Source organism: Coregonus lavaretus (assembly GCF_964263955.1).
Source record: "Coregonus lavaretus genome assembly, chromosome: 14".
Lineage (NCBI taxonomy): Eukaryota > Metazoa > Chordata > Actinopteri > Salmoniformes > Salmonidae > Coregonus > Coregonus lavaretus.
Genome location: NC_140001.1, coordinates 43,479,502 through 43,507,412, shown reverse-complemented (window position 1 = coordinate 43,507,412; position 27,911 = coordinate 43,479,502). Strand labels below are relative to the sequence as shown.

Below are 27,911 nucleotides of genomic sequence, written 5' to 3'. Positions count from 1 at the left end.
ATGATTTTTGAATGACTACCTCATCTCTGTACCCCACACATACAATTATCTGTCCCTCAGTCGAGCAGTGAATTTCGAACACAGATTCAACCACAAAGACAAGGGAGGTTTTTCAATGCCTCGCAAAGAAGGGCACCTATTAGTAGAGGGGTAAAAAAATTAAATAAAAGCAGACATTTAATATCCCTTTGAGCATGGTGAAGTTATGAATTACACTTTGGATGGTGTATCAATACACCCAGTCACTACAAAGATACAGGCGTCCTTAATAACTCAATTGCCGGAGAGGAAGGAAATCAGGGATTTCACCATGAGGCCAAACAGTTAGAGTTTAATTGAGGATGGATCAACAACATTGTAGTTACTCCACAATGCTAACCTAAATGACAGAGTGAAAAGAAGGAAGCCTGTACAGAATACAAATATTCAAAAAACATGCATCCTGTTTGCAACAAGGCACTAAAGTAAAACTGCAAAAAATGTGGCAAAGAAATTATGTCCTGAATACAAAGTGTTTTGTTTGGGACAAATCCAACACAAAACATCACTGAGTACCACTTCATATTTTCAAGCATGGTGGTGGCTTGTCATTGTCAAGGACTAGGGAATTTTTTTGGGATAAAAAGAAACGGAATAGAGCTATGCACAGCCAAAATCCAACAGGAAAACCTGGCTCAGTCTGCTTGCCAACAGACACTGGGAGACAGTCATCTTTCAGCAGGACAATAACCTAAACACAAAGAGTTGCATACCAAGATGGCATTGAATGTTCCCGAGTGGCCTAGTTACAGTTTTGACTTAAATCGGCATAAAAATCTATGGCAAGACTTGAAAATGGCTGTCTAGCAATGATCAACATCCAACTTGACAGAGCTTGAATAATTTTAAAAGAATAATGTGCAAACATTGTACAATCCAGGTGTGCAAAGCTCTTAGAGATTTACCCAGAAAGACTCACAGCTGTAATTGCTGCCAAAGGTGATTCTAACTTGTATTTATGTAAATGTGATATTTCTGTATTTCATTCTCAATACACAAGGGGTATGAATACTTTCTAAAGGCACTATAGATACTCCTCTTTGCTCCCTGTAGAGCATTATCTTGCAACTAGTCCACTCAGCTTCTAGCACAGACACTATTTTGGACATCTCAGGAGGCATCGTTACTTGTTAGGAAAATATACTTTTTATGGCCTTTCCAGAATGTCAAAGAAACAAACAGACATAGCTAGACCATCCTGGAGTTCCCCATTTAGAGAGAGCAATGACACACTCTTGACAGACTGACACATGACAGTTGATTCACAATGTTGCTCAATCATGTGTTTGTCGTGTGATTACCATGGCCCCATATGCATTTCGGACACTACATGTACACACATAGACACACACAGAGAGAGAGAGAGCGATAAAATAACATTGTCTAGGTTAAAATTATATCTTATCTTTCCTCCTGGTCAACCAGATATGATAACCCCCTCTCTTTCGCTCTCTTCCTCTCTTTCTTTACTCCCCCTTTCCATCTCTCGCTCTCTCTCTCTCTCTCTCGTTCCCTCTCCAAAGCGGAGCGCAAGCCTCCCCTGTTCAACATGAACGCCATGAGTGCCTTGTATCACATTGCCCAGAACGACTCTCCCACGCTGCAGTCCAACGAGTGGTAAGTCCTCACCATCCCTCTGCTGAGCTGTGTGACCACACAAACACACACCCTCTCAAAGCCCAGGAAGTCCCAGTCTGTCTCTTATGTAATTACCTGAGGGGCTGAGCTGAGGCCTTTCCTATTTAAAGAACCAAGCCCCAGGCTAAACTCACAGGCTACTACTGCACTGTACCACACACCAAACCACACTCTGCAGACGGGAGGGAGGGTGAGACGGATAGATGGAGGGAGGCAGAGAGAGACAGGGATTTAGACAGACAGACAGATAGACAAATGCAGCTCTGGATTGAGCGAGGCAGGGAAAGCGAGGCAGAGACGGGGTGAGAGAAGGAAGAGAGAGACAGAAAGACGGGCGGCAATCACACTAGCCCCCCCTCTTTCTGGCGCTGTTGATGCTCTTTGAACTTAGAGTGGGATGACTGCCATAGGAGGAAGATCCAGTCAAACATGACTCTGTCAACATTTACAATGTTATGATACTACAGCCAGTGTACTTTTATTGGCACAGTATAGTATCGCACCATAAAGGTTGACGTGGGTGCAATGTTGTACTCTATTGGACCCAAATACTGATGGATATAGAACTTACAGTTGAAGTCGGAAGTTTACATACACTTAGGTTGGAGTCATTAAAACTCGTTTTTCAACCACTCCACAAATTTCTTGTTAACAAACTATAGTTTTGGCAAGTCGGTTAGGACATCTACTAAGTAATTTTTCCAACAATTGTTTACAGACAGATTATTTCACTTATAATTCACTGTATCACAATTCCAGTGGGTCAGAAGTTTACATACACTAAGTTGACTGTGCCTTTAAACAGCTTGGAAAATTCCAGAAAATGATGTCATGGCTTTAGAAGCTTCTGATAGGCTAATTGACATAATTTGAATCAATTGGAGGTGTACCTGTGGATGTATTTCAATGCCTACTTTCAAACTCAGTGCCTCTTTGCTTGACATCATGGGAAAATCAAAAGAAATCAGCCAAGACCTCAGAAAAAACATTGTAGACCTCCACAAGTCTGGTTCATCCTTGGGAGCAATTTCCAAACGCCTGAAGGTACCACGTTTATCTGTACAAACCATAGTATGCAGCTGTCATACTGCTCAGGAGGGAGACGCGTTCTGTCTCCTAGAGATGAACGTAATTTGGTAAGAAAAATGCAAATCAATCCCAGAACTACAGCAGAGGACCTTGTGAAGATGCTTGAGGAAACAGGTACAAAAGTATCTATATCCACAGTAAAACGAGTCCTATATCGACATAACCTGAAAGGCTGCTCAGCAAGGAAGAAGTCACTGCTCCAAAACCGCCATTAAAAAGCCAGACTACAGTTTGCAACTGCACATGGGGACAAAGATCCTACTTTTTGGAGAAATGTCCTCTGGTCTGATGAAACAAGAATAGAACTGTTTGGCCATAATGACCATCATTATGTTTGGAGGAAAAAGGGGGTTGCTTGCAAGCCGAAGAACACCATCCCAACCGTGAAGCACGGGGTGGCAGCATCATGATGTGGGGGTGCTTTGCTGCAGGAGGGACTGGTGCACTTCACAAAATAGTTGGCATCATGAGGAAGGAAAATGGTGTGGATATATTGAAGCAACATCTCAAGATATCAATCAGGAAGTTAAAGCTTGGTCGCAAATGGGTCTTCCAAATGGACAATGACCCCAAGCATACTTCCAAAGTTGTGGCAAAATGGCTTAAGGACAACAAAGTCAAGGTATTGGAGTGGCCATCACAAAGCCCTGACCTCAATCATATAGAAAATGTGTGGGCAGAACTGGAAAAGCGTGTGCGAGCAAGGAGGCCTACAAACCTGACTCAGTTACACCAGCTCTGTCAGGAGGAATGGGCCAAAACTCACCCAACTTATTGTGGGAAGCTTGTGGAAGGCTACCCGAAATGTTTGACCCAAGTTAAACAATTTAAAGGCAATGCTACCAAATACTAATTGAGTGTATGTAAACTTCTGACCCACTGGGAATGTGATGAAAGAAATAAAAGATGAAATAAATCATTCTCTCTACTATTACTCTGACATTTCACATTCTTAAAATAAAGTGGTGATCCTAACTGACCTAAGACAGGGAATTTTTACTAGGATTAAATGTCAGGAATTGTGAAAAACTGAGTTTAAATGTATTTGGCTAAGGTGTATGGAAACTTCCGACTTCAACTGTATATGGCTTTAGGAATACATTCCTTTCAACAAATAGAGGATCTATAATACAGCTAAAACAAGTGGAAGCCTGCGTCACTCTTTCCGAAGTGATTTGCCTGAAGGTGTAAGTGTTGCATTTTTTCCATGTTCCTTACTGAGAGAATCGATTGTGTGATTGCGAAACTAAAATAATACAATATTTGACTGTCTTTTCAGTATGCAAAGTTATGCATATTTTGACAAATTAGCATTAAAAGCAAGCCTTAGTCTTGTACTGAAGAGAGTGTGTGAAGCAAGGTTATGGTCCTCCCATAGAGGTACAATTTGATTAGTCTTCTATTGAATTCACACACTGTATACACACACAAACACACACACTAGTCAGTGTATTGTTGGAGGTGTTCCAAAGAGGCCTCTGGCATTAGCCTCTCTCATTAGCTGAGACTAGTTTAAAATGTATACAACTATGTAGACCAGGGTTCTTCAATTCCGGTCCTGGAGGGCCGAAACACCTCTGTTATTCATCCTCTCCTTCTAATCAGGGGCTAATTCAGACCTGGGACACCAGGTGAGTGCAATTAACTACCAGGTAGAAATAAAAAACAGAAGTGTTTCGGCCCTCCAGGACCGGAATTGAAGAACCCTGATGTAGGCTGTATGACATCGCCATACAGAGTTTGAAGATGGACTTTCAATAGCACAGACAACATGATGAATAGCTATAGAAGCACCCCGGCTTTACAGTGACTCTATGGCTTGAAAGTGGAAAAGTGGATGTACATTCACTACATTGTATTTATTTGGACAGTGAAGCTAGAACTTTTAATTTGGCTCTATACTCCAGCATGTTGGATTTGAGATCAAATGTTTTACCATTTTCGAAATGAAAGCACTAGTCCTACCATTTGAAGGTATCATAGGTACTTGGACAAATTTACTTATAGTGTATTAAATTTAGTCCAAAGATTAGTATTTGGTCCCCTATTCCTAGCACGCAATAACTACATTAAGCTTGTGACTTTACAAACTTGTTGGATGCATTTGCAGTTTGTTTTGGTTGTGTTTCGGAGTATGTTGTGCCCAATAGAAATGAATGGTAAATCATGTATTGTGTCATTCTGGAGTCCCTTTTATTGTAAATAAGAATATAATATGTTTCTGAACACTTCTACATTAATGTGGATCCTACTATGATTACGTATAATCATTTAATGAATCATGAATAATGATGAGTGAGAAATGTACAGAGGCATAAATATCATACCCCCCCCCAAAGAAAAATGCTAACCTCCCTTGTTATTGGTAATGGTGAGAGGTTAGCATGTTTTACATTTACATTTTACATTTTAGTCATTTAGCAGACGCTCTTATCCAGAGCGACTTACAGTTAGTGAGTGCATACATTATTTTTTTATTTTTCATACTGGCCCCCCGTGGGAATCGAACCCACAACCCCAGCGTTGCAAATGCCATGCTCTACCAACCGAGCTACATCCCTTGCGGCCATTCCCTCCCCTACCCTGGGCCAATTGTGCGCCGCCCCATGGGTTTCCCGGTCGCGGCCGGCTACGACAGAGCCTGGATTCGAACCAGGATCTCTAGTGGCACAGCTAGCACTGCGATGCAGTGCCTTAGACCACTGCGCCACTCGGGAGATGGGGGCATGACCTTTATGCCGCTAACTTTCTCACTCATCATTATTCACGATTCATTCATGATTATCCCTAATCATGGTAGCATCCACATTAATGTAGAAGTGTTCAGAAACATAATCTATTGTTATTTACAATAAAAGTGACTCCAAAATGACACAATACATTATTTACCATTAATTTCTACACAACCAAAACAAACTTCAAATGCATCCAACAAGTTTGTAGAGTCACAAGCTTGTTGTAATCATTGCGTGCTAGGAATCTGGGACCAAATACTACACTTTTGACTAAATTGAATACACTTTAAGTGAAGTTGTCCAAATACTTGGAGGGACTAGATAAATAAAGTGTGTTCATTTCGAAAAGGTAAAACTGATATGTATGAAAATACCTTAAAATGAAAGGTTACATTCTGTACTGTCGCCTCGTATAAACGTTTTAGCTTCACTGTCCAAATAAATACGTAGGGGAGTGTATATATTCCTACATTGTAGTAATTTAGCAGACACTCTTATCCAGAGCGACTTACAGTTAGTTAATGCATTCATCTTAAGATAGCTTGGTGAGACAGCTATTGCCTTTTATGCCTGTCTAATCATTGTTGTATTCTGTTTTCTTCCAATCCTTCCACCTCTCCACCTCCACTCTACCTCTCCTTCTCTCTACCTCTCCTTCTCTCCACCTCTCCATCCCTCTATCTTTCTACAAGGTCGGACCCGTTCCGGAGCTTCGTTGACTACTGCCTACTCAAAATTCCTCAGGACAGACTTTCGTCGGGGGAGCTGCTGCGGGTGAGTGCACTTCCTGTTATCTCTGACAGAGGCTGTGACCTCACTTCCTGTGTAAGTCTCTCAAATACTATCTGGACGAATGTGTCCAAAATGGCACCCTATTCCCTAGTGAGAAGGGGGTTAGGGTTTTGTTAAGTGTTTTTGAACCCTTTTTTTTTTATCTTGCGCTATAGTACACCTGGTGTTGGAGGTTCATAAGACATCCATAGTGTGTGTGTGGACTCACTCTAAACATTCTGAACATATCCCCTTGACACACAATGAAAGCTAAAGTCAGACTGACTGCCCCCCATAGACCCATGTGTTACAGTACAAGAGCACAGTCAGTTGTGTGTCAATGTATTCTGCCAGCTAGCCTTTGTTTGTACATCCTGATTGGCCAGTCCACTGTTAATCTGTGTGTGTGTGTGTGTGTGTGTGTGTCTGGCCGTGTAATGTAGAGTTGATCTTTTTGTTTGTTTGGCCGACAGGTAAGCCTATTGGCCTGCTAAGAGTTTTATGTTCTTGGTTGGTTGTCACGCTCTCTCACTGGCCTGTCGGTCTTACCTGGCTGCCCAGGGAGGGGTTAGTGGGCTAGAGGGGATGAGATTGTGGGGTCTGGAGCTCTGGGGAGAAGTAACCCTTGTCCCTTAGGTGCAGATCTAGAATAAGTTTTCCCTCTCCCAAATCCTAACCTTTAATTATTAGTAGGGGAAAGGCTAAGCTGACCTTAGATCAGTGCCTAGTAGGCAGCTTGCTCCTAATCTGAGTCGGGGAAGGGGGCATCCAGATCACTGCCCCTGATTAATACAAACACACACACACACACACACACACACACACTCATTGCCCTCTGCCCCTCTTTGAGCTCTTTAGGAGAAATCAGGTCACTAATCTCTTTCCCTTCAGGTTCCACTTCCTCAATATAGAGGCAAACTTCGCTTCCCATACTCCTTTAGTCCTACACCCAACCAAAACTACACTACTACACTGTCCCCATGATCTTTGGAGAATCACATGGTTGGGTGCATGCATCAAAAAAATGGGGGAGGAAAATGTTGGGATGGGGGGGAAGGGAAGGGAAGAGAAGGATGCGAACCGTCGGTCCGACTCCGTTCATGGTCCCCAGGATTGGGGTTTTTGATTTCCTTTTTTCGGGAAGGGATTACTCTGAAGATTAGTCCTCCATCTCTCTCTTTTCTATCGCTCTATCTTTCTCTCTCTCCCAGCCCCCTGGTCCATGGCAGCTCTCGTTTTCTCTCACTCACTCGTTCGCTCCCTCTCTCTGTCCGTTTGTTTGAAAACGGGAAAATGTTTCATCTCTATTTCCAGAGTATGATGTCATCCTTCTGCTTCTGAATCGGAGAGTCCATTACATTACCCCAGCCAGCATCTGTCAGATAGAAGGAAGGTGTGTAGGGAGAGACATGCATTGTTTCAGCCCCCAAGTGGTTGCATATATTGCATTTCCACTCAGCAGCCAATTGGCTAATTTATTTTTTATGAATGTGTGTTGAGTGCAGTTGTGTGTGTGTGTGTGTGTGTGTGTGTGTGTGTGTGTGTGTGTGTGTGTGTGTGTGTGTGTGTGTGTGTGTGTGTGTGTGTGTGTGTGTGTGTGAACACTCTATAGGATGGAGTATTTCATATATATACTTTTTTTCTTTTTTTTCTGGTAAGCCAGCAGAAGAAACTCAAATCTAGGTTGAATAACCCACAGGCGCCCTCTAGTGACCAATGGGCAAAGAGCGAGAGAGAGATGTAATGTCCTCTGAAATAATAATCACATGGAGTATTGATATATTATTGATATAGAATATATGTTAATAATACCATGGATTTATAACATGAAGTAACGGCTGTGTTATAAAAGATAAAACATTTAAGAGGTCTCCCCCCATTTTGTGGACCTGTTTCTACACGTACCCTGACAACCCTGTCAACATCCTCACAGTTTTTTGGTACATATCTCACATATTTACATACTTTATAATCAGACAGACAGTCAAACAGACAGACACTGTGTATAACTTCTGACCTCTTTCTCTCCTGTCCCCCTGCAGCATGACTTTGTGTATCAGCATCACCTCCCTCGGGTCCTCATGAACCATAACCCTGACCTCTAACCTCTGACCTCTAACCTCTAACCTCTGCCCTCTCTCCTCTCCCCAGCATGACTTTGTCCGTCGGGAGCGTCCCCCACGGGTCCTCACGGAGCTCATCCAGAGGACCAAGGATGCGGTGCGGGAGCTGGACAACCTGCAGTACCGCAAGATGAAGAAGATCCTCTACCAGGAGAAACACAACGGACCCATGGGGGAGAGCCAGGAGGAGGAGGAGGTGGGTTTAACACCACTTAAACAAAATATGTTCACCAAAGATAAAATGGGTGGCATGTATTTGTACTGTATGTGTGAGAATAGATTTGCTTCTTGAGTGAAGGAAGGTTTAAACCTCAACTGAACTCCTATTCCTGTTTGGCACGAAAAGGAATAACTGTCACGGAGGAGGAATAGGTGTCTCAGAGGTCAGAAAAGGTTGACATGGAGAAGACACCTGTTCTCCTGTTTACCGGTCATGAACCAGGCCCAAGTAGCACACACAAAGTAGCCACTGGTGTAAATTACGTGATATCCAGAGAGACGGTCCAGGTCAGGAGCTGGACAGAGGAAAAACTGTCACTGCTAATTTCCCAGAATTTTTTCTGGCTTTTTGTCACCATCAAAAAGCTCTGAATAAACATGTATAAAGAACAGATTTCCAGACAGGATGTGCTTGAGGTAATTTTATTTGATTCCCTGTGCTAGGTCCTGCCTCCGACACAGACACACACATACAGTAAATAAATGGGTTGCCACATAGCCTCATTAAGCTTGCGACCTTGATACAGCAGAAATAATGTCCTGCAATTGAGGGCAACACATTCAAACTCATGTCAAATTGACCATTAACCCCCATTTGTCTCAATGGGGGTCCATTTCACCTGGATAGACAGACAGACAGTAGCTATGTCCTACAGTCATGTCTGTCTGTGTGTCTGGCCTAACCGGATCAGTATGCCTGAGTGTGTCACACAAAACAGAGCGTGTGACACAAAAGCATGCATGTGTGTTTCCCACAATTACCATACTGAAAACTGATCCCCATCTCCTGATTCTGTACCCTCCAGGAATCTGAGCAGGCCAGCTGTAAGACGAACAGCCTGGGCAGTAATCACTCCGTCCCCAGCACCTCGGTCAGTACAGGTAGCCGGAGCAGCAGCATCAACAGCATGCAGGAGGTCCTAGACGAGAGCTGCTCCGACATGACCATGATGCACCACGACTACGACAGCACCCTCGAGTCCTCCGCACACACCAAGAAGGTAACACTGACAGAGGGAGAGAAACACACACACACACACAAGCTAGCATACACACACGTGCGTATCACGCGCACACAGCAAGAAGGTAAGACTCATCTGGCACTATCAGTGAACCTCCAGGTAGTCACCCGCTCCAACCCTACTCACGTTCTCAAGAATAGCACAAACAAACAGGAACACGCATGCCAATAAGGTACTGCTCATCTAGTCCCCTCAGCCAGCAGCCACCTACACCAAACTTCAACCCACGTCCTCAAGAATGACAGCTCTTAGGGGTGCGTCAACACATAAACATAAAGACTCGTACAAAGGAGTGAGCTTCTGCACTATTCCCTCCAACCCACGTCCAAAGAAACACACAAACACACACAACCAACCTCTCTGAGGTAATCATATAATCATACTGTTCACAAATAAACCCATCGCTGTTAAACACTGACACCATGGAAACCAGACACATTTTTCACCCTCTCCAAAATCCTGCTTAGCTTAATTCCTATAAAAATATGCTCCTGATAGACACACACACACACACACACACACACACAGAGAGAGATATACACAGAGCCAGAGTTCATCACTGCTGTGAATCACACCCTCAGAACAAAGATGCCCTCTCTTCTCCTCTCCTCTCCGCTGGCGTCTCCATGCAGGCTGAGGGCTGATGTTGACACACTGCTGAATGGCTGAGATTCACTCTGAATACTCTTTGTCTTGGGCATCATAGCACAACACACACACACACGCTTCAAACAGCAGCAGATTATGAGATGCCATTCCTCATCTTTAGCCACGTCTTGTTCCTTGTCTTTGTCTATGAATCTGCCTGCAATGACAAACTGTTATTAAGAATGTCACTTGGTGTCTAGGTTGACGATGTGTCACAAGACAACCGTTGGGGATAGCAGAACATGAGGAGGTGACAGACTATTGTCTGTCTATAGATTATAGTTAATTTTCTTATATAACTGGTCATGAACAGGACATGAACTGAGCACAATGTGTTGTAGTGAAGTGCAGTATTGGCATTATGACTAAAAAGATTACAAACCCTCCAGGTTTATACTCTAACCATCACACTTTGGGTTAAGTTTAATCCAAAACATGTTCACTACCATCCAAAAGTGCACCTGGATTTTGCAATTTTCTCATCTCATTCTGTGCACTGTGAAAAGTAATACTATTGTAGGAACAAGCCATGAAACTCAGTTTCTCTTCTCTTTCGTCAGGACCAAGGGTATAACTGGGATGATGGTCTGAAACGTGAACACAGGCCAGAGCTGAGACCAGCCTCCTCAGACAAGAGCCAGGCACACACATACCGCCACAACAACTTTTCTACCATCAAATCAGCATCGCTGGTAAGGGTCAACACACCTCTCTCTCTCTCTAGCTTCATCTCTCTCTCTCTCTCTCTCTGTCTGTCTGTCTACTATCCACCATCAAATCAGCATCGCGGGTAAGGGCTAACATCATAGTTCGCTCTCCCTGGGTGATACCAAGTCTCCCCCATTCTCTGTCCATCTTTCCCTCCCTTTTTTCCTTTGTCGTTCTCTATTTCCCTTTGAGTGTCTGGCTGTCCTTGTCTCTCTAGCTTCCTGTTTCTCTCCCCTTCCTCATTCTTCTCATTCTCTTCCTCTTGTTCTCTCTCTCCTCTCTGTACTTTCCTTCCTGTCCTCCCTCTCTTTATTATTGCTCTCGCTCCTCCCTCCCTCCCTCTCACTAGACCCCTTTGTCTTCTCCCGGTCCTTCACTATCCTTCCGTTCGCCTTCACCTCCTCTTCCCCTCCCTCTCCCTTCTTCTCTCCTGTACTTTCCCCCTCACTAATATCACTCTCATACCCCCTCTATGGTTGGGTGGGGGGCAGGCAGTAGTATGGAGTAATATTACCCTCCTTGCCTCTCTCTCGCTCTCTCCATGTCTGTTGTCATGGTTACAGGGCTCCGGTAAGCAGCAATCTAGGGTGGTAATGGTGTCTATGGTCTGTCTACCACTGGTTTTAATTGTGGGATTTGTTTCCTTCTGGTCTCTGGACTAGCTTTAGCACTGGGGGAACTGGGAGGAGACAGTGTTTCTGTGTGTCTATGTCCTTAACATGCCATGTGTTACATAGCTTTACTGACTGGTAGTGGTGTGCACTGTGGAGTGTTTTCCACCGTTAGTGTTTTCTTTATCATGTGTCACTACTGACCCTTTCTTTGTTGTTGAAATGAGTGCTCTACTGACTGTGTTCATCAGTTAATCCGAGTGAATTGGTTGTTTTAGTTATTCTCTAAAAGAGGCAGGTTATAGTGGTGTTGATTTTCCAAGGTGGTAGTATGAGTTGCATTCAGACAGTGTGTAGTCTGTTGCTGCTGCGATGACTTGATTACATCATCCCTTTCTGGCTGGCGCGAGGCGAGCACACGTCCCCAGATGGACCTGCACTGCTCGCTCAGACGGGGAAGAACAGGTGGGGGGATGAAGGGAGGCGGAGAGGGGAGGGAGGGAGGATAAGCAATATAATGACAAAGAAAAGGGGAGGGAGAAGAGATGAGAGAATGGGATGGGATGAACAGAAAAGATGAGAAGGAGAGAGAGAGAAACAGTCAGACTGACGGACATGAGAGACAGATTGAGAGCGAAGGAGAAAGACTGAAGAAGACAGAAAGCGAGAAAGAGCGGGAGAGACAGAGAAACAGACACAGACAGATGGACAGATGGACAAGAGAGCGAGTCAAGTAGGCAGAGAGGAATGAGACTGAAGGAGAGAGAAGGCAAGCGAGAAAGTGAGAAAAGGCGGGAGAGGAGAGAGTGGTGCGCTCTGTCTGGTCTCACTGAATGAAGTGTTAGATAGCGGTTAAGAGGGGAGAGCAATGGGGGGAGGAGAGGCAAAGAGAAGAGAGGGATAGTGAGCCCCATCTGGAGGAGAGAGGGATGAATGGGGTTATTACAGGTCATTCAGACTGGGAAAGGGAGAGCGAGAGATGTTAAAATATAACATATCATTTATCAACACTTTTATGCCCATCTGAGATCTGTGGATGTTTTGGTTTAGTCCACATATACAGCACTTTAGTTTGTTTATTTACGTAGAATATCTATGGCTCTATTCTATAGACTATGCTAATAGTTTCAATCCAACCATGCTTTGCATAAATGTTGTACATGTCAGATACGGTTGGGTGTTGAACCAGTCATACACTAACAAGAATTTAGACATGGGCAAAGGAAGGGGCTTGCCTTTCGTCGACCGGAGCGTTGGTTGGCAGTTTGAAGTTGGATGAATCTCAAAAGGTTTTGGTTGTAAGTAACAGTCCCTGTTCAGGATGGCAGTCTATCCAGTGGTCTTCTATAGGGACAAAGACCGAGAGGAATGTAGAGAGAGGGAAAGGTAAAGAGACAGAGGGGGAGAGAGGTCCTCTATGGGGACAGACAGAGGGATGTAGAGAGCGGGGGAGGGACAGAGAAAGAGAGGAGGAGAGAGGTCCTCTCTATGGGGACAGACAGAGGGATGTAGAGAGCGAGGGAGGGACAGAGAAAGAGAGGAGGAGAGAGGTCCTCTCTATGGGGACAGACAGAGGGATGTAGAGAGCGGAGGAGGGACAGAGAAAGAGAGGAGGAGAGAGGTCCTCTCTATGGGGACAGACAGAGGGATGTAGAGAGCGGGGGAGGGACAGAGAAGAGGAGAGAGGTCCTCTCTATGGGGACAGACAGAGGGATGTAGAGAGCGGGGGAGGGACAGAGAAAGAGAGGAGGAGAGAGGTCCTCTCTATGGGGACAGACAGAGGGATGTAGAGAGCAGGGGAGGGACAGAGAAAGAGAGGAGGAGAGAGGTCCTCTCTATGGGGACAGACAGAGGGATGTAGAGAGCGGGGGAGGGACAGAGAAAGAGAGGAGGAGAGAGGTCCTCTCTATGGGGACAGACAGAGGGATGTAGAGAGCGGGGGAGGGACAGAGAAAGAGAGGAGGAGAGAGGTCCTCTCTATGGGGACAGACAGAGGGATGTAGAGAGCGGGGGAGGGACAGAGAAAGAGAGGAGGAGAGAGGTCCTCTCTATGGGGACAGACAGAGGGATGTAGAGAGCGGGGGAGGGACAGAGAAAGAGAGTGGGAGAGGGGAGAGAAGTCCTCTATGGGAACAGACCGAGAGGACTGTAGAGCGAGGGAGAGGGACAGAGAGAGAGGAGGAGAGAGGTCCTCTCTATGGGGACAGACAGAGACAGAGAGGGATGTAGAGGCCCCAAGCTTATCCACAGGAAGAGAGGACTACTGTACGAAGGGGCGCATTCTGAAGCCGCTGTTTCATCTCTTCATCCTGATAGCTTCACCATATGTCACTTAAGCTCTGTTTCCCCTATCCTCTCCTCAAACATTTTTATATACAGTGCATTTGGAAAGTATTCAGACCCCTTGACTTTTTCCAAATGTTGTTACGTTACTGCCTTATTCTAAAATTGATTAAATAAATAAAAAATCCTCATCAATCTACACACAATACCCCATAATGACAAAGCCAAAACAGGTTTTTAGACATTTTTGCTAATAAATAAAAACAAAACAAAAAACAGAGGTACCTTATTTACATAAGTATTCAGACCCTTTGCTATGAGACTCGAAATTGAGCTCAGGTGCATCCTGTTTCCATTGATCATCCTTGATGTGTTTCTACAACTTAATTGGAGTCCACCTGTGGTATATTCAATGGATTGGACATGATTTGGAAAGGCACACACCTGTCTATAGAAGGTCCCACAGTTGACAGTGCATGTCAGAGCAAAAACAAGCCATGAGGTTGAAGGAGTTGTCCGTAGAGCTCCGAGACAGGATTGTGTCGAGGCACAGATCTGGCGAAGGATACCAAAACATTTCTGCAGCATTGAAGGTCCCCAAGAACACAGTGGCCTCCATCATTCTTAAATTGAAGAAGTTTGGAACCGCCAAGACTCTTCCTAGAGCTGGCCGCCCAGCCAAACTGAGCAATCAGGGGAGAAGGGCCTTGGTCAGGGAGCTGACCAAGAACCCGATAGTCACTCTGACAGAGCTCCAGAGTTCCTCTGTGGAGATGTGAGAACCATCCAGAAGGACAACCATCTCTGCAGTACTCCACCAATCAGGCCTTTATGGTAGAGTAGCCAGACGGAAGCCACTCCTCAGTAAAAGGCATATGACAGCCCGCTTGGAGTTTGCCAAAAGGCACTTAAAGGACTCTTAGACCATGAGAAACAAGATCCTCTGGTCTGACGAAACCAAGATTGAACTCTTTGGCCTGAATGCCAAGCGTCACGTCTGGAGGAAACCTGGCAAAATCCTTATGGTGAAGCATGATGGTGACAGCATCATGCTGTGGGGATGTTCTTCAGTGGCAGGGACTGGGAGACTAGTCAGTATCGAGGGAAAGATGAACGGAGCAAAGTACAGTCGTGGTCAAAAGTTTTGAGAAATACACAATTATTGGTCTTCACAAAGTTTGCTGCTTCAGTGTTTTTAGATATTTTTGTCAGATGTTACTATAGTATACTGAAGTATAATTACAAGCATTCCATAAGTGTCAAAGGCTTTTATTGACAATTACATTACGTTTATGCAAAGAGTCAATATTTGCAGTGTTGACCCTTCTTTTTCAAGACCTCTGCAATCCGCCCTGGCATGCTGTCAATTAACTTATGGGCCACATCCTGACTGATGGCAGCCCATTCTTGCATAATCAATGCTTGGAGTTTGTCAGAATTTGTGGGTTTTTGTTTGTCCCACCCGCCTCTTGAGGATTGACCACAAGTTCTCAATGGGATTAAGGTCTGGTGAGTTTCCTGGCCATGGACCCAAAATGTCGATGTTTTGTTCCCCGAGCCACTTAGTTATCACTTTTGCCTTATGGCAAGGTGCTCCATCATGCTGGAAAAGGCATTGTTCGTCACCAAACTGTTCTTGGATGGTTGGGAGAAGTTGCTCTCTGAGGATGTGTTGGTACCATTCTTTATTAATGGCTGTGTTCTTAGGCAAAATTGTGAGTGAGCCCACTCCCTTGGCTGAGAAGCAACCCCACACATGAATGGTCTCAGGATGCTTTACTGTTGGCATGACACAGGACTGATGGTAGCGCTCACCTTGTCTTCTCCAGACAAGCTTTTTTCCGGATGCCCCAAACAATCGGAAAGGGGATTCATCAGAGAAAATGACTTTCCCCAGTCCTCAGCAGTCCAATCCTTGTACCTTTTGCAGAATATCAGTCTGTCCCAGATGTTCTTCCTGGAGAGAAGTGGCTTCCTCGCTGCCCTTCTTGACACCAGAAGTCTTCGCCTCACTGTGCGTACAGATGCACTCACACCTGCTTGCTGCCATTCCTGAGCAAGCTCTGCGCTGGTGGTGCTCCGATTCCGCAGCTGAATCAACTTTAGGAGACGGTCCTGGCGCTTGCCAGACTTTCTTGGGCGCCCTGAAGCCTTCTTCACAACAAGTGAACCTCTCTCCTTGAAGTTCTTGATGATCCGATAAATGGTTGATTTAGGTGCAATCTTACTAGCAGCAATATCCTTGCCTGTGAAGCCCTTTTTGTGCAAAGCAATGATGACGGCACGTGTTTCCTTGCAGGTAACCATGGTTAACAGAGGAAGAACAATGATTTCAAGCACCACCCTCCTTTTAAAGCTTCCAATCTGTTATTCTAACTCAATCAGCATGACAGAGTGTCCTTGTCAACTCTCCAGCCTTGTCCTCGTCAACACTGTCACCTGTGTTAACGAGAGAATCACTGACATGATGTCAGCTGGTCCTTTTGTGGCAGGGCTGAAATGCAGTGGAAATGTTTTTTGGGATTAAGTTCATTTTCATGGCTAAGAGGGACTTTGCAATTAATTGCAATTAATCTGATCACTCTTCATAACATTCTGGAGTATATGCAAATTGCCATCATAAAAACTGAGGCAGCAGACTTTGTGAAAATTTATATTTGTGTCATTCTCAAAACTTTTGACCACGACTGTACAGAGAGATCCTTGATGAAAACCTGCTCCAGAGCACTCAGGACCTCAGACTGGGCGAAGGTTCACCTTCCAACAGGACAACGACCCTAAGCACACAGCGAAGACAAAGCAGGAGTGGCTTTGGGAAAAGTCTCTGAATGTCCTTGATTGGCCCAGCCAGAGCCCGGACTTAAACCCGATCGAACATCTCTGGAGAGACCTGAAAATAGCTGTGCAGCGACGCTCCCCATCCAACCTGACAGAGCTTGAGAGGATCTGCAGAGAAGAATGGGAGAAACTCCCCAAATACAGGTGTGCCAAGCTTGTTTCGTCATATCCAAGAAGACTCGAGGCTGTAATCGCTGCCAAAGGTGCTTCAACAAAGTACTAAGAAAAGGGTCTGAATACTTATGTAAATGTGATATTTCCATACAAAATTCTAAAAGCCTGTTTTTGCTTTATCATTATGGGGTATAGTGTGTAGATTGATGAGGGGGAAAAAATATTTTAATCCATTTTAGAATAAGGCTGTAACAAAATGTGGAACAATTCAAGGGGTCTGAATACTTTCCGAGTGTACTGTACAACATCCTGTTTCCTTTGAAAGAGAACAATTTACAATGTGACATTTTGAAATGGCTAAACATTTCAATTAGATAGAATACTACATCAGTGTATAAGTCTAAGTATAACACATGTTGAAAAGAAATACGACTTCATTCAAAACACACATTAAGGCTCCCTTGATAAACCAGGTCATTGACTTAGTGGCTGACCTGACAAAAGGTCAACTAAACAAATAAACCAATCAAAAGGTCCTTCCACCTGGTGTCCCAATCCAATGGCTTAATAACCTTTGACCTGGAAGTGTTCCCCCTGGAGCGTGATTCCCTTCTTTGAGCCAGGCTGTGTGAATGGTGGTCACATGACGTGACTTGGCTCTTGGTGGCAGAAAGCAAGTGACTAGGATTGGCCCTGCATTACAGTAGGGGTATTGATTCAGCTAGATTAGGAGGGGATCTCCCTCTTTCTCACCCTCTCTCTCCCTCTCATTCTCCCTCTCTCTCTCCTTTTCTCAGCCCCCCCCGTCTTCGTTTCTGACACCCTCTCTCCCTCTCTCTCTCCCTCTCTCAATGAGGCTTTCATGTGACCCACCTGCTGAACGAGCGCCGCTCTGCCCCCAAAGAGCCCCCTCTGTTCTGCCTTCCTATGGAGCCCGCTCCCTCTCCTTCCCTCATTCACAGTTCACACGCCTGCCCCTGTGTAGCTGCCCCTGTGTTTGTCCAACGTCGTTTGTCTAAACGTAAACCAACCAGCGCGGTTCTTGCCAGTTTGTTGCTGGGCTGGGTAAAGCTGAGCTGAGGGGTTCGGGTGTAGGAAATGCCACACAGGGTTTCTGGATGCTCGGACGGTTGTTGAACATGAACGTCGCCATGATGCTTGGCCTTAAGAAGATGAGTTATGAGAAGATGAACGACTACTATGGGGACCCGGATAGTCCCTTTTGTCAGGTTTGGTTTGTTTGTCCTCTTAACTCTTTATATTGTTGTGATTTTGATTTACTTGGCTTAAGCCCTTGGCACTTATGAGGAACATAGGCCGTTGACAAATGTCTCCCATCTCACTCGGTTCAGGGGAAGTTTTTACAGGTCGCACCTGTTAGATTGTTGTGAGGCTGGTAATAATGCAGTGGTCAAGAGCATTGGTGTTGGTTGTCTTTGTACTGTATAGGGGGATTGATCAGTCGGCAGGGCGGTGTTATAAGCTAAGCGGTCGGTGTGACTTGACTTCGTTAAAGCCTCTCAAACCGCTTTGATCAGCTCCCTATTATCGCTCTCTATTGAGTGTATAGAATGTACATCTCTGACTGCCAGATTAATGTGTTTCTTTGTTGTGATTCTTAGTTGTAACTCCATCCTCTCTGGATGTTGATCCGGGCTTTGATAATGCATCCAATGTTGTTAGCTGTCACTTCATTCATGGTTCACATTACATCTTAGTCCACTCATAAGGTCAATCTAAGCTGAGTAACCAGTTGGAATGACATCAAATCTGCATGAACAGGGAACTGCTAAACCTTGAAGACCAATGTTGAGGTTCTCCTAGCATGGTATACCTGCTAGGGCTCTGTTCCAGTTTCCCCACTAGTGGTTGCCTGCATACCATCAGTTTCCTGAACACCACCCCTGGCTGTACACCTTTAACGTTTGACCTCTGATCTCTGCCCTCATTGACCTCACTGAACCTTTCCCTTCACCAGGTGACCAAGCAGATCCATGAGCATGAGCAGGAGAATGAGCTGCGGGAGCAGATGTCCGGGTATAAACGTATGAGACGGCAGCACCAGAAGCAGCTGATTGCTCTGGAGAACAAGCTGAAGGCAGAGATGGACGAACACCGACTGAAGCTGCAGAAGGAGGTGGAGACCCAGGCCAACAATGCCTACATAGAGCTGGAGAAACTAGCTAAGAGACATGCCGTCCACTGTGACAAAGAGGTAGGTTTGGTGCGGGGGGGGGGGGGGGGGGGGTCTAGGGAGGGGAGTGGTTGGGGGGGGGTCCAGGGAGGGGAGTGGTTGGGGGTCCTGACCTAGAGAAACTGGCTTGTCCTGGAGAAGTGCCATGCCGTCCTCACAGAGAAGGGGTCTGGGGAGGTATGGGGATGTTAACCTCTTTACTTTGGGGAGAGGGCAACTCACTCATGTTATGGGTTGGGCATTGCTGCCACTCAATGTCGAGAAGATGTTAAAAAGCAAACTAGGTCATCTGTAACTCTGCAAACTAGGCTAACCTCCATGATCCAGCATGCCCTCCAGAAAGCTAGCTAGCAAAACAACATTAGCCATTTGTTTTGTCCCTCTTCTGCTCTCTCCCATACGAGGCCCCTTCACAGCTAACTAACATCTCTGCCTCTCTCTCTCCCCCCTCCCCTCAGATGAAGACAACGTCAGCAGACGAGAGGAAGTTCCAGCAGCAGATAGTGGCCCAGCAGAAGAAGGAGCTCACCACCTTCCTAGATAATCAGAAGAAGCAGTACAAGCTCTGCAAAGAGAAGATTAAAGAGGTCCGCAACGCTATGTTTGTTTATGTCCTCTAGCCAGCCCCCTGTTTCCTGCCACTAGCTGTGTGTCTGTTTGTGTCCACTAGCTAGCTAATACTGTACCCCCCTCTTCCCCTGCCTCTTGTATAGTATGACTAATCTCAGAACCCTGTATCACAAGAGACTATAGAATGATACATTCGATATGATGTGTATTGTGCTGGGTAGTATCAGCCCTCCTCCGAATACACACACACACACTTGCAAATACACACAAACATACACAAGTACAGTATGTCCGTCATGCCTTTTACTGAGAAGGAGCTGAGTCATCCCTCCTACTCACTACACACACGCGCACACACACACACACACACAAGTTGTGTTTTTGTTTCTAAGAACCTTGACACACTATTTCTCAAAACTGGAGCCATTGCTGTGGATTGTTGGATACGTCATGTTTCACTTAGTGACCGGATCTAGAACATCTCTGTTAAGAGGCATTGTTGGCCTGGATTGATATATATCCCAACAAACTGTAGGTAGAGATGAATCATTCCACACAGAGAGATCAGGGATCTAATACACTTAATAAAGTGTTTTTAGCTAGAGAGTGTATTAAGACATGGTGTGTGCCCCCAATGGCACCCTATTCCCTATATAGTGCACTACTTTTGACCAGAGTCCAGAAGTAGTGCACTAAAATTGTAATAGGGTACCATTTGGGATACAGCCATGGATTTACCATAACATCCATGAAACCGAATGGGGACAGACACTAACTGCAGGGATAGTTCACCCAAAAACAGAATTTCTGTGATGCAGCCTGAGTCAGAAATTAGTGACAGAGGTACTGAAATGTTGACTAAAGTTTGCCAACAAAATGACCTGGAAACACCTGGGTGATCATCAAGACTCTTGGAAGAATGTTCTATGGACAGATGATTAAAAAAGTATAACTTTTTGAACGGCATGGGTCCCATTATGCCTGTCGAAAACCAAACACTGCTTTCCACAGTAAGAGACTCATACCAAAAGTCAAGCATGGTGGTGATAGTGTGATGGTTTGGGGATGCTTTGCTGCCTCAGGACCTTAATAGAAGGATCCATGAATTCTGCTCTGCATCAGAGAATTCTACAGGAGAATGTCAGACCATCCATCTGTGAGCTGAAGCTGAAGCTGAAGCGCAACTGGGTCATGCAGCAAGACAATGATCCAAAACACACAATCAAGTCTACATGAAAATCGCTAAAAAGCCAAAAAGTCAAAGTCCTAATTCCAATTGAGATGTTGTGGCAGGACTTGAAACGAGCAGATCATGCTTGAAAACCCACAGCAGTTCTGCATGGAAGAGTGGGCGAGAATTCCTCCACAGCGACATGAGAGACTGATCAACAACTACAGGAAGAATTTGGTTGGAGTCATTGCAGCTAAAGGTGGCACAATCAGTTATTGAGTGTAAGGGGGCAATTACTTTTTCACACAGGGGCATTGGGTGTTGCATAACTTTGTTTATGAAATAAATGAAAAAAGTATGTAATTGTTGTGTTATTTGTTCACTCGGGTTCCCTTTATCTAATATTAGGTTTTGGTTGAAGATCTGATAACATTCAGTATCAAAAATATGCAAAAGTAGAAAAAATTGGAAAGGGGGCAAATACTTTTTCACAGCACTGTGTGTATATATATATTAACCTTAATCTATCTTCAATCTCCATCCCTTCAGGAGATGAACGAGGACCACCACACCCCTAAGAAGGAGAAGCAGGAGCGCCTGTCGAAGCACAAGGAGAACTTGCAGCACAGCCAGGCTGAGGAGGAGGCCCATCTCCTGGGCCAACAGAGAGTCTTTTACGACAGGAACTGCAGAGGCTTCAAACGCAAAGTCATGATCAAGAGGCACGAGTTTGAACAGGAGCAGATACGAGAGGTATATTATATAGGTGTACAGATTTCAAACGAGAGGCAAGGAGGAGTGGATGACACTTGTGGAGAATCAGTGGGATGTTTGTTGTTTGGATGTACACACATTTTAGTTCAAGTTCAGTCTGTAGTGGTGTGCAGTGAACACTGCAATCCAATAGGGATATGAAAATCACATGTCCAACTCCAACTGATTATCTATAACATTAACATGGTCAATGTTGTCCTTGAATGGCACCTGTAACATGAAAAACAAGAGTTCTTCGACCAATATCCGTATTCCATTTGTTTTGTGGAAAGCACTGAGAAGTGGTGCAGATTATGAAGTATAAGCAGGGCAACAATGCAGTAATCTCCTAATCTACTCTGTAAATCAGGAGGGGGGAGTAGGAAAGTATTAGGAGGTCTGAGACCTTACATGACCATCCACCTGAAACCTAGGGGCACATTGGATGATACCCTAAAGCTAGCCTGGTCCAAGATCTGCTTGTACTGTCTTGTCCACTCAGCCCAAACAGTCCTGGGATCAGGCTACCAAAACCCAACCAGCCCTAAAGCTGCTCCTCTCATAGACTTGAAGGATAGAAATAAGGGAGATGTTTAGGAGTATTTGGATATAGTGTCTGTGTGTTATTGCCTATAGTATGGTGGCACTGTTGTGCTTGAGATGTTATTTACCTAGTGACATTGTTGTCGCATAGTAGGACAATAGGAACCTTGAAAAAGCCGAAAACAAATGCACAAAGAATTTAAGTGTAGTCTAGTGTCTGCAATGACCAATGTCCACCATGTGACACTGATGCTCCAGACCAAATGTCCTTTCCCATACAAAAGCAAAGTTTGTGTCATGGATGGCCATGATAATTCCTATCTCTTCCTCCCTCTCCTTCTCCCCTTCCCCCTCTCTCTCCATTTCTCCCTCTCTCCCTCCCTCTCTCTCCATATCTCTCTCTCTCTCCCTCCTCTCTCCATATCTCTCTCTCCCTCCCCCTCTCTCTCTCTCTCTCACTCTGATCAGGAGCTGAACAAGAAGAAGACCCAGAAGGAGATGGAACATGCCATGCTGATCAGACATGACGAGTCGACCCAGGAGCTGGAGCATCGTCAGCTGAAGACCCTTCAGAAGCTCCGCATGGACCTGATCCGCCTTCAGCATCAGACAGAACTGGAGAACCAGATAGAGTACAACAACCGCCGCGAGAGAGAGCTCCACCGCAAACACGTTCTGGAGCTACGGCAGCAACCCAAGAACCTCAAGGTGCGGATCAGCCCTGGGAATGTGATTGCTACATTGGTAGCTACATTAGGTGTTCTCCAGGAAAAGGCTCTGATCTAACCAGGTAGCAGATTATATAGGGCAAGACATGGTGAAACAGCAGACCATTAACCTCAAGGTGAGGGTTAGGGGGGTGCACCTAGTGCACGCATTCCTGGAAAAAGGGAAATCCTCAGTGTTGGCTACAAAAATCTTCAACGTAACAAGCCATTGCATTCATCAGAAGTTGAAACATATTTGGACAGGCAAAGAACAGATAGTAGAAACTGAATGTAATTGGGTCAACAGGATCCCTAAAATCCAACTCTGTGTGTGCTTGTGTTTAACACTCCTTGTTCACCTAACTAACACACGTTCCAATCTCCATCTCCACCAGGCCATGGAGCTGCAGATTAAGAAGCAGTTCCAGGACACGTGTAAGGTCCAGACCAAGCAGTACAAGGCCCTGAGACACCGCCAGATGGAGGTGACGCCCAAGAGCGAGCACAAGACGGTGCTCAAGGCCCTGAAGGAGGAGCAGACCAGGAAACTGGCCATCCTGGCCGAGCAGTACGAACAGAGCATCAATGAGATGATGGCATCGCAGGCGGTGAGTCGGCACAAAATGGAGAATGGGTGTTTTGATGCCCGATAGTTGGGATTACTAACTACATTTTGTTTTCAACTAAGAAGTTGACATTTGATAATTTCCTTTATGACAATCTCAAAGAACTAATTCATATCAATGTCAAAGATCTTATTAACTCATATCTGACATTAAAAATAGTTCCATAGGGGAATTAAATAATCTTAGGCCCCAAGGCATAGGAGATTTAAGTCATTGTAGGAGTTTGTAACCCTCTTTGCTTCTCTTATTCCCATCACTTGTCCGGTCTCATCTATTTCCTTTTCTCCTCGCTTCTTCCTCTCTCTTTTCTCTCCTCTTCACTGCCCCTCTCTCTTCATCTCTTTCCCCACTCTTCGCCTCTTCTATTCCCTCTCCCTCCCTCCCACCCCCACCCCTCCCCCCGTGTTTCCTTTTTTTTCTCTCTCTCTCTCTCTCTCTCTCTCTTTACTCCCCCTTTTTCTGTTGGGGTCTTCTCTTTATTTCTCCCCCTGTCAGCTGCGTCTGGACGAGGCCCAGGAAGCCGAGTGCCAGGCTCTGAGGCAGCAGCTGCAGCAGGAGATGGAGCTGCTGAATGCCTACCAGAGTAAGATCAAGATGCAGACCGAGGCCCAGCACGACAGAGAGCAGCAGAAGCTGGAGCAGAAGGTGTCGCTGCGCAGAGCCCACCTCGAACAAAAGGTAGAGGTGTCAAGGAGGGGGGAGTGACTGACTGATACGGACAGACAGACGGACACACACATACACACCTAGAACAAAAGGTGAAGAGGTCGGGAGGAGCAAAAACAGACACAGATACATTTTAGTCATTTAGCAGACGCTCTTATCCAGAGCGACTTACAGTTAGTGAGTGCATACATTTTCATACTGGCCCCCCGTGGGAAACGAACCCACAACCCTGGCGTTGCAAGCGCCATGCTCTACCAACTGAGCTACAGGGGACTACACCCAGACAGATGCACAGAACGCAGACAGACACAGATATACACACTCATGCAGGCAGAGCCCTTGTGGAGCACAACGTGCTGGAAGCAGAATCAACACGCACCCACAGAGACAGACAGACTTCACTTTTATTTGACACAGATTTCACTCACTACTACTTTGTAACTGAGGCCCAAATCATTTGTCATGCTCTCAGCTTTTGTTGCAAACTCCCAACATGTTAGTGTTGTATTATTCTTACAACATGTTCTACATTTTAATCCTAACCAGTGTGTTAAAAAATTTGATTATGTAATATGGTCATCCATAACAATAAGACATGACTTACTATTGTATTAATTGAGTCATTGAGTCATGCACTCCTTTCTGTGTTCTACAATCTGGAGTCACAACACCTTCACTTTCACCTCTTCTCCCCACTCAATACTTCTGTACCCCGCTGTTGACCATTTACATCTGAACAGTGGATGGTGATGGCCTGGTATTGCATAAATTCAAATCACTATAGGCCACTTTATCAGTCAGAATAGATTTTTTTCAATTCTTGAATACTATGTTTTTCCAAGGCAATGATGTCATCGCTATATAGTTCCTTGACAACAAAGGAACATGCCGCCCTGATCCAGTTTCTGTTGCCCAGGCAGTAGCCTACAGTAGTATCATTACAGTATTATGCAACCAGTGGTAGTGTGGCGCCATCTGGTGTCTATCTGTTGCCCTGCAGGCTGTCTGGATCAGGTGATGTCATTGTTAACCCTGTATCAGGGTTGTATTAATCAGAACACACAACTGGAGATGTTTTAAAGCGTTCTGCAACTGAAAACAAAAATGAGCATTTCTTATTGGACCAGTTCAGGTAGTCCCTCCCTGTTTCAGTTTGTCTTCCATTTGGTTCCTAATGAACACACCCCAGACTCATATGCTTCCAGAGAAGTGCTGACTGCAGATTTTGTTCCACTGTCTGGACAGCGTGACTCAGGGGCCAGATGTAATCTGTATCTAAAGGCATTATGGAATTGAATCAATCTATACCAAACGCTGAAAATGAAATATGAACAGCTAATATTTATTGATTAAAGATGCAGACAACGGCTGTAATGGATTGATTGACAGTAAATTGTGTTTGGCCCTACTCATGGCTAGTGCAGGTGTATTTCTGTCTGTAGTTAGTTGGTGGAGTGGTTACAAATTCATGCTGAATTTCAAATCAACGCTTACCCTCCTAGCTTAAGCAAAAACCTAAAAAAGCCTGCACACACACTACATTGGCCCTTGCAGGTCAAACTCTGCAATACTCATACCTTACTTCAGTATATTGTGGTTCCAAATGCTCTTGCTTCCACTAGTTTAATTAACTAAGTTGTGGTTTTGTAGATTGAAGAGGAGCTGGCTTCCCTTCAGAAGGAGCGTACAGAGAGGATCAAGCACCTGCTGGATCGCCAGGAGAGAGAGATCGACACGTTCGACATGGAGAGCCTCCGACTGGGCTTCGGTAATCTGGGGGCCCTGGACCCCCCCAAGGACGACTACAGATGACTAGGCCAGCCCTGGTGACCTCAGTCTTCATCGTCTGGTCTGACGACCCTCCTGTTCCTCCTCAGACCCTTGACCTGATTTGACCTGATCTGGTTTTGGTTGGACCGGGCAGTTAGGGTCTTTAGCTACTGATGTACACACACACACACACACACACACACACACACACACACATATATACACACACACACATAAATGTGAGTGTACACACACACCAGCCACACACAAACCAGCCGAACGCCTGTGCTGGTCTAAAACCAACGGGCCCCCCTCTCTCGTGGTGTCCGTCACAAGATGACAAAAAGTGCTGGATAACTTCCTAGGTTGTCTTTGTTTTAAAGAATAACAATACAATGTCACAGTGTTCCTGTTTCTTGTGTAATGATGACGGAAACCAGAGGGAGAGAATAAGAGACAATAGAAGTGAATAATATTGTGTTGCTCAATGATCATGCATTAGAGGTTAATCATTTGTTCAAGCTGTGCAAAAACCTAAAGCCGAAAACCTAAAAACAAACTGGTCCTCCTTCTGCAGCCTTATTGTCTTCTTGGCGCTGCTTCCAGTTCATTCAACTCTTTTTGCTTTTTATATTCTTCAGGAAATTTTTATGGAAAATTTAAAGCAATTTGATACGTTGAGAACATGTTTAAAGTCATAGTCTACATAATGGTACAGTAAATAAATGTGACTCCTTCTTTGGAGAGAATTTGATTATTGACTTGACATGAGACACTGAGGAGGGAGACTTGCAATGCACCCTGGTACTCCACTGTATCATACTGATTCTCTGCACTGGCAGGTAATGTGAATACCACATGGTTGAGTCAATGACACACTATTCCCTATGTAGTGCAGTAGTTTTGGGGCTCTGGTTAGTGCACTATATAGTATATAAAATAGTGCACTATGTAGGGAATAGGGTGTCATTCCAGACACAGACCCATGTGAATCCCTACTCCAAGGTAGCACAAAGGGCTTTGTCGGGGCTTGGGGAGGGACATGTATTTTGTGTATAGAAGGATTTTTTGGAGAGCTTTTACTTATTTTCGTATTGTACTATTTTAACTGTTACTCAAATCAATTTAAAATAATAATAATTAGATTTTTCTCCTTCCTCTTCGTTCAGTATTTGAAAGGCAAATCAATCGGGCAATTGGTTTCTTGCTCTGAAATGTCCATCTGAAATGAATCATTCTTTTTGCTTTAACCTCCACATGCTGTGTATTTTCTTATAAACCAGATCAGTAAAATAAATGCTTTATTATTGCATGCACTTTAATTTTGTTTTCCAGGATTAAGAGAGCATGAGTCTGTCATCCAAGCTTTTAATTATATTTGTAAATAAAGTGCTCATCACACAAAGTTTTGACTTTATTGGATGCATATTTTATTAATTTCCTTATCTGCACATGGTAAAGAGACTCATCACACTGCAATCTATGCTCCCATGTGGTTTATTACTATGGCTATTCAATAGATAACAATTTATTAGATCAGACTTGGTTACAGTAAAGTATATGTTTAATACATAAACAGCACCTCAAGGCTCAAAGTGCATGGCAGTAAATGTGTATTTTTTACACATATTGTGTCAGCTGACATTGATTGTTCTCTACAGATACAGGTCAGCTTGGTCACATTCAAGGTCCACTACTGAATGCATTTTCCATTTTTGGAATTCTGCCATGGTTTGTGCAGGCTCAGGATTTGTTTTCAGGGGCACTTCGGCACATTCTCATATGAATTATCTCCAGCACCATTGCCAGTGTCTACAAACAGGAAAACTGATGTTATGGGGAGTAACTAATTCAAACTGTAAACACACTAGTAAATGAGAATGCTTACAAAGAATAGAACCCAACACTAGATTATGAGTTGTTTTATTGTGACTGATCATGGGGATAGTGAGAGATTAATTTTCAATGGGGTAACATGACAAGATATACACTACCGTTCAAAAGTTTGGGGTCACTTAGAAATGTCCTTGTTTTCGAAAGAAAATAAAAAAAATTGTCCATTAAAATAACGTC

At 44.6% G+C, this 27,911-nt stretch overlaps 1 protein-coding gene across 1 annotated transcript in view; it reads left to right on the top strand.

The window, feature by feature from the left end:
* Positions 1-27,237, top strand: part of LOC311141833 (serine/threonine-protein kinase TAO3-like) — a 32,022-nt gene extending 4,785 nt beyond the window's left edge. Inside the window, exons 7-18 of the mRNA XM_084177323.1 lie at positions 1,563-1,656; positions 6,194-6,275; positions 8,424-8,591; positions 9,421-9,615; positions 10,845-10,976; positions 18,817-19,053; positions 19,491-19,619; positions 21,323-21,526; positions 22,538-22,777; positions 23,172-23,384; positions 23,898-24,080; positions 25,719-27,237. Coding sequence (XP_084033449.1) covers positions 1,563-1,656; positions 6,194-6,275; positions 8,424-8,591; positions 9,421-9,615; positions 10,845-10,976; positions 18,817-19,053; positions 19,491-19,619; positions 21,323-21,526; positions 22,538-22,777; positions 23,172-23,384; positions 23,898-24,080; positions 25,719-25,880 — 2,039 coding nt within the window. The 3' untranslated portion in view covers positions 25,881-27,237. The remainder of the gene's footprint in view (positions 1-1,562; positions 1,657-6,193; positions 6,276-8,423; positions 8,592-9,420; positions 9,616-10,844; positions 10,977-18,816; positions 19,054-19,490; positions 19,620-21,322; positions 21,527-22,537; positions 22,778-23,171; positions 23,385-23,897; positions 24,081-25,718) is intronic.
* Positions 27,238-27,911: the final 674 nt, after the last annotated feature.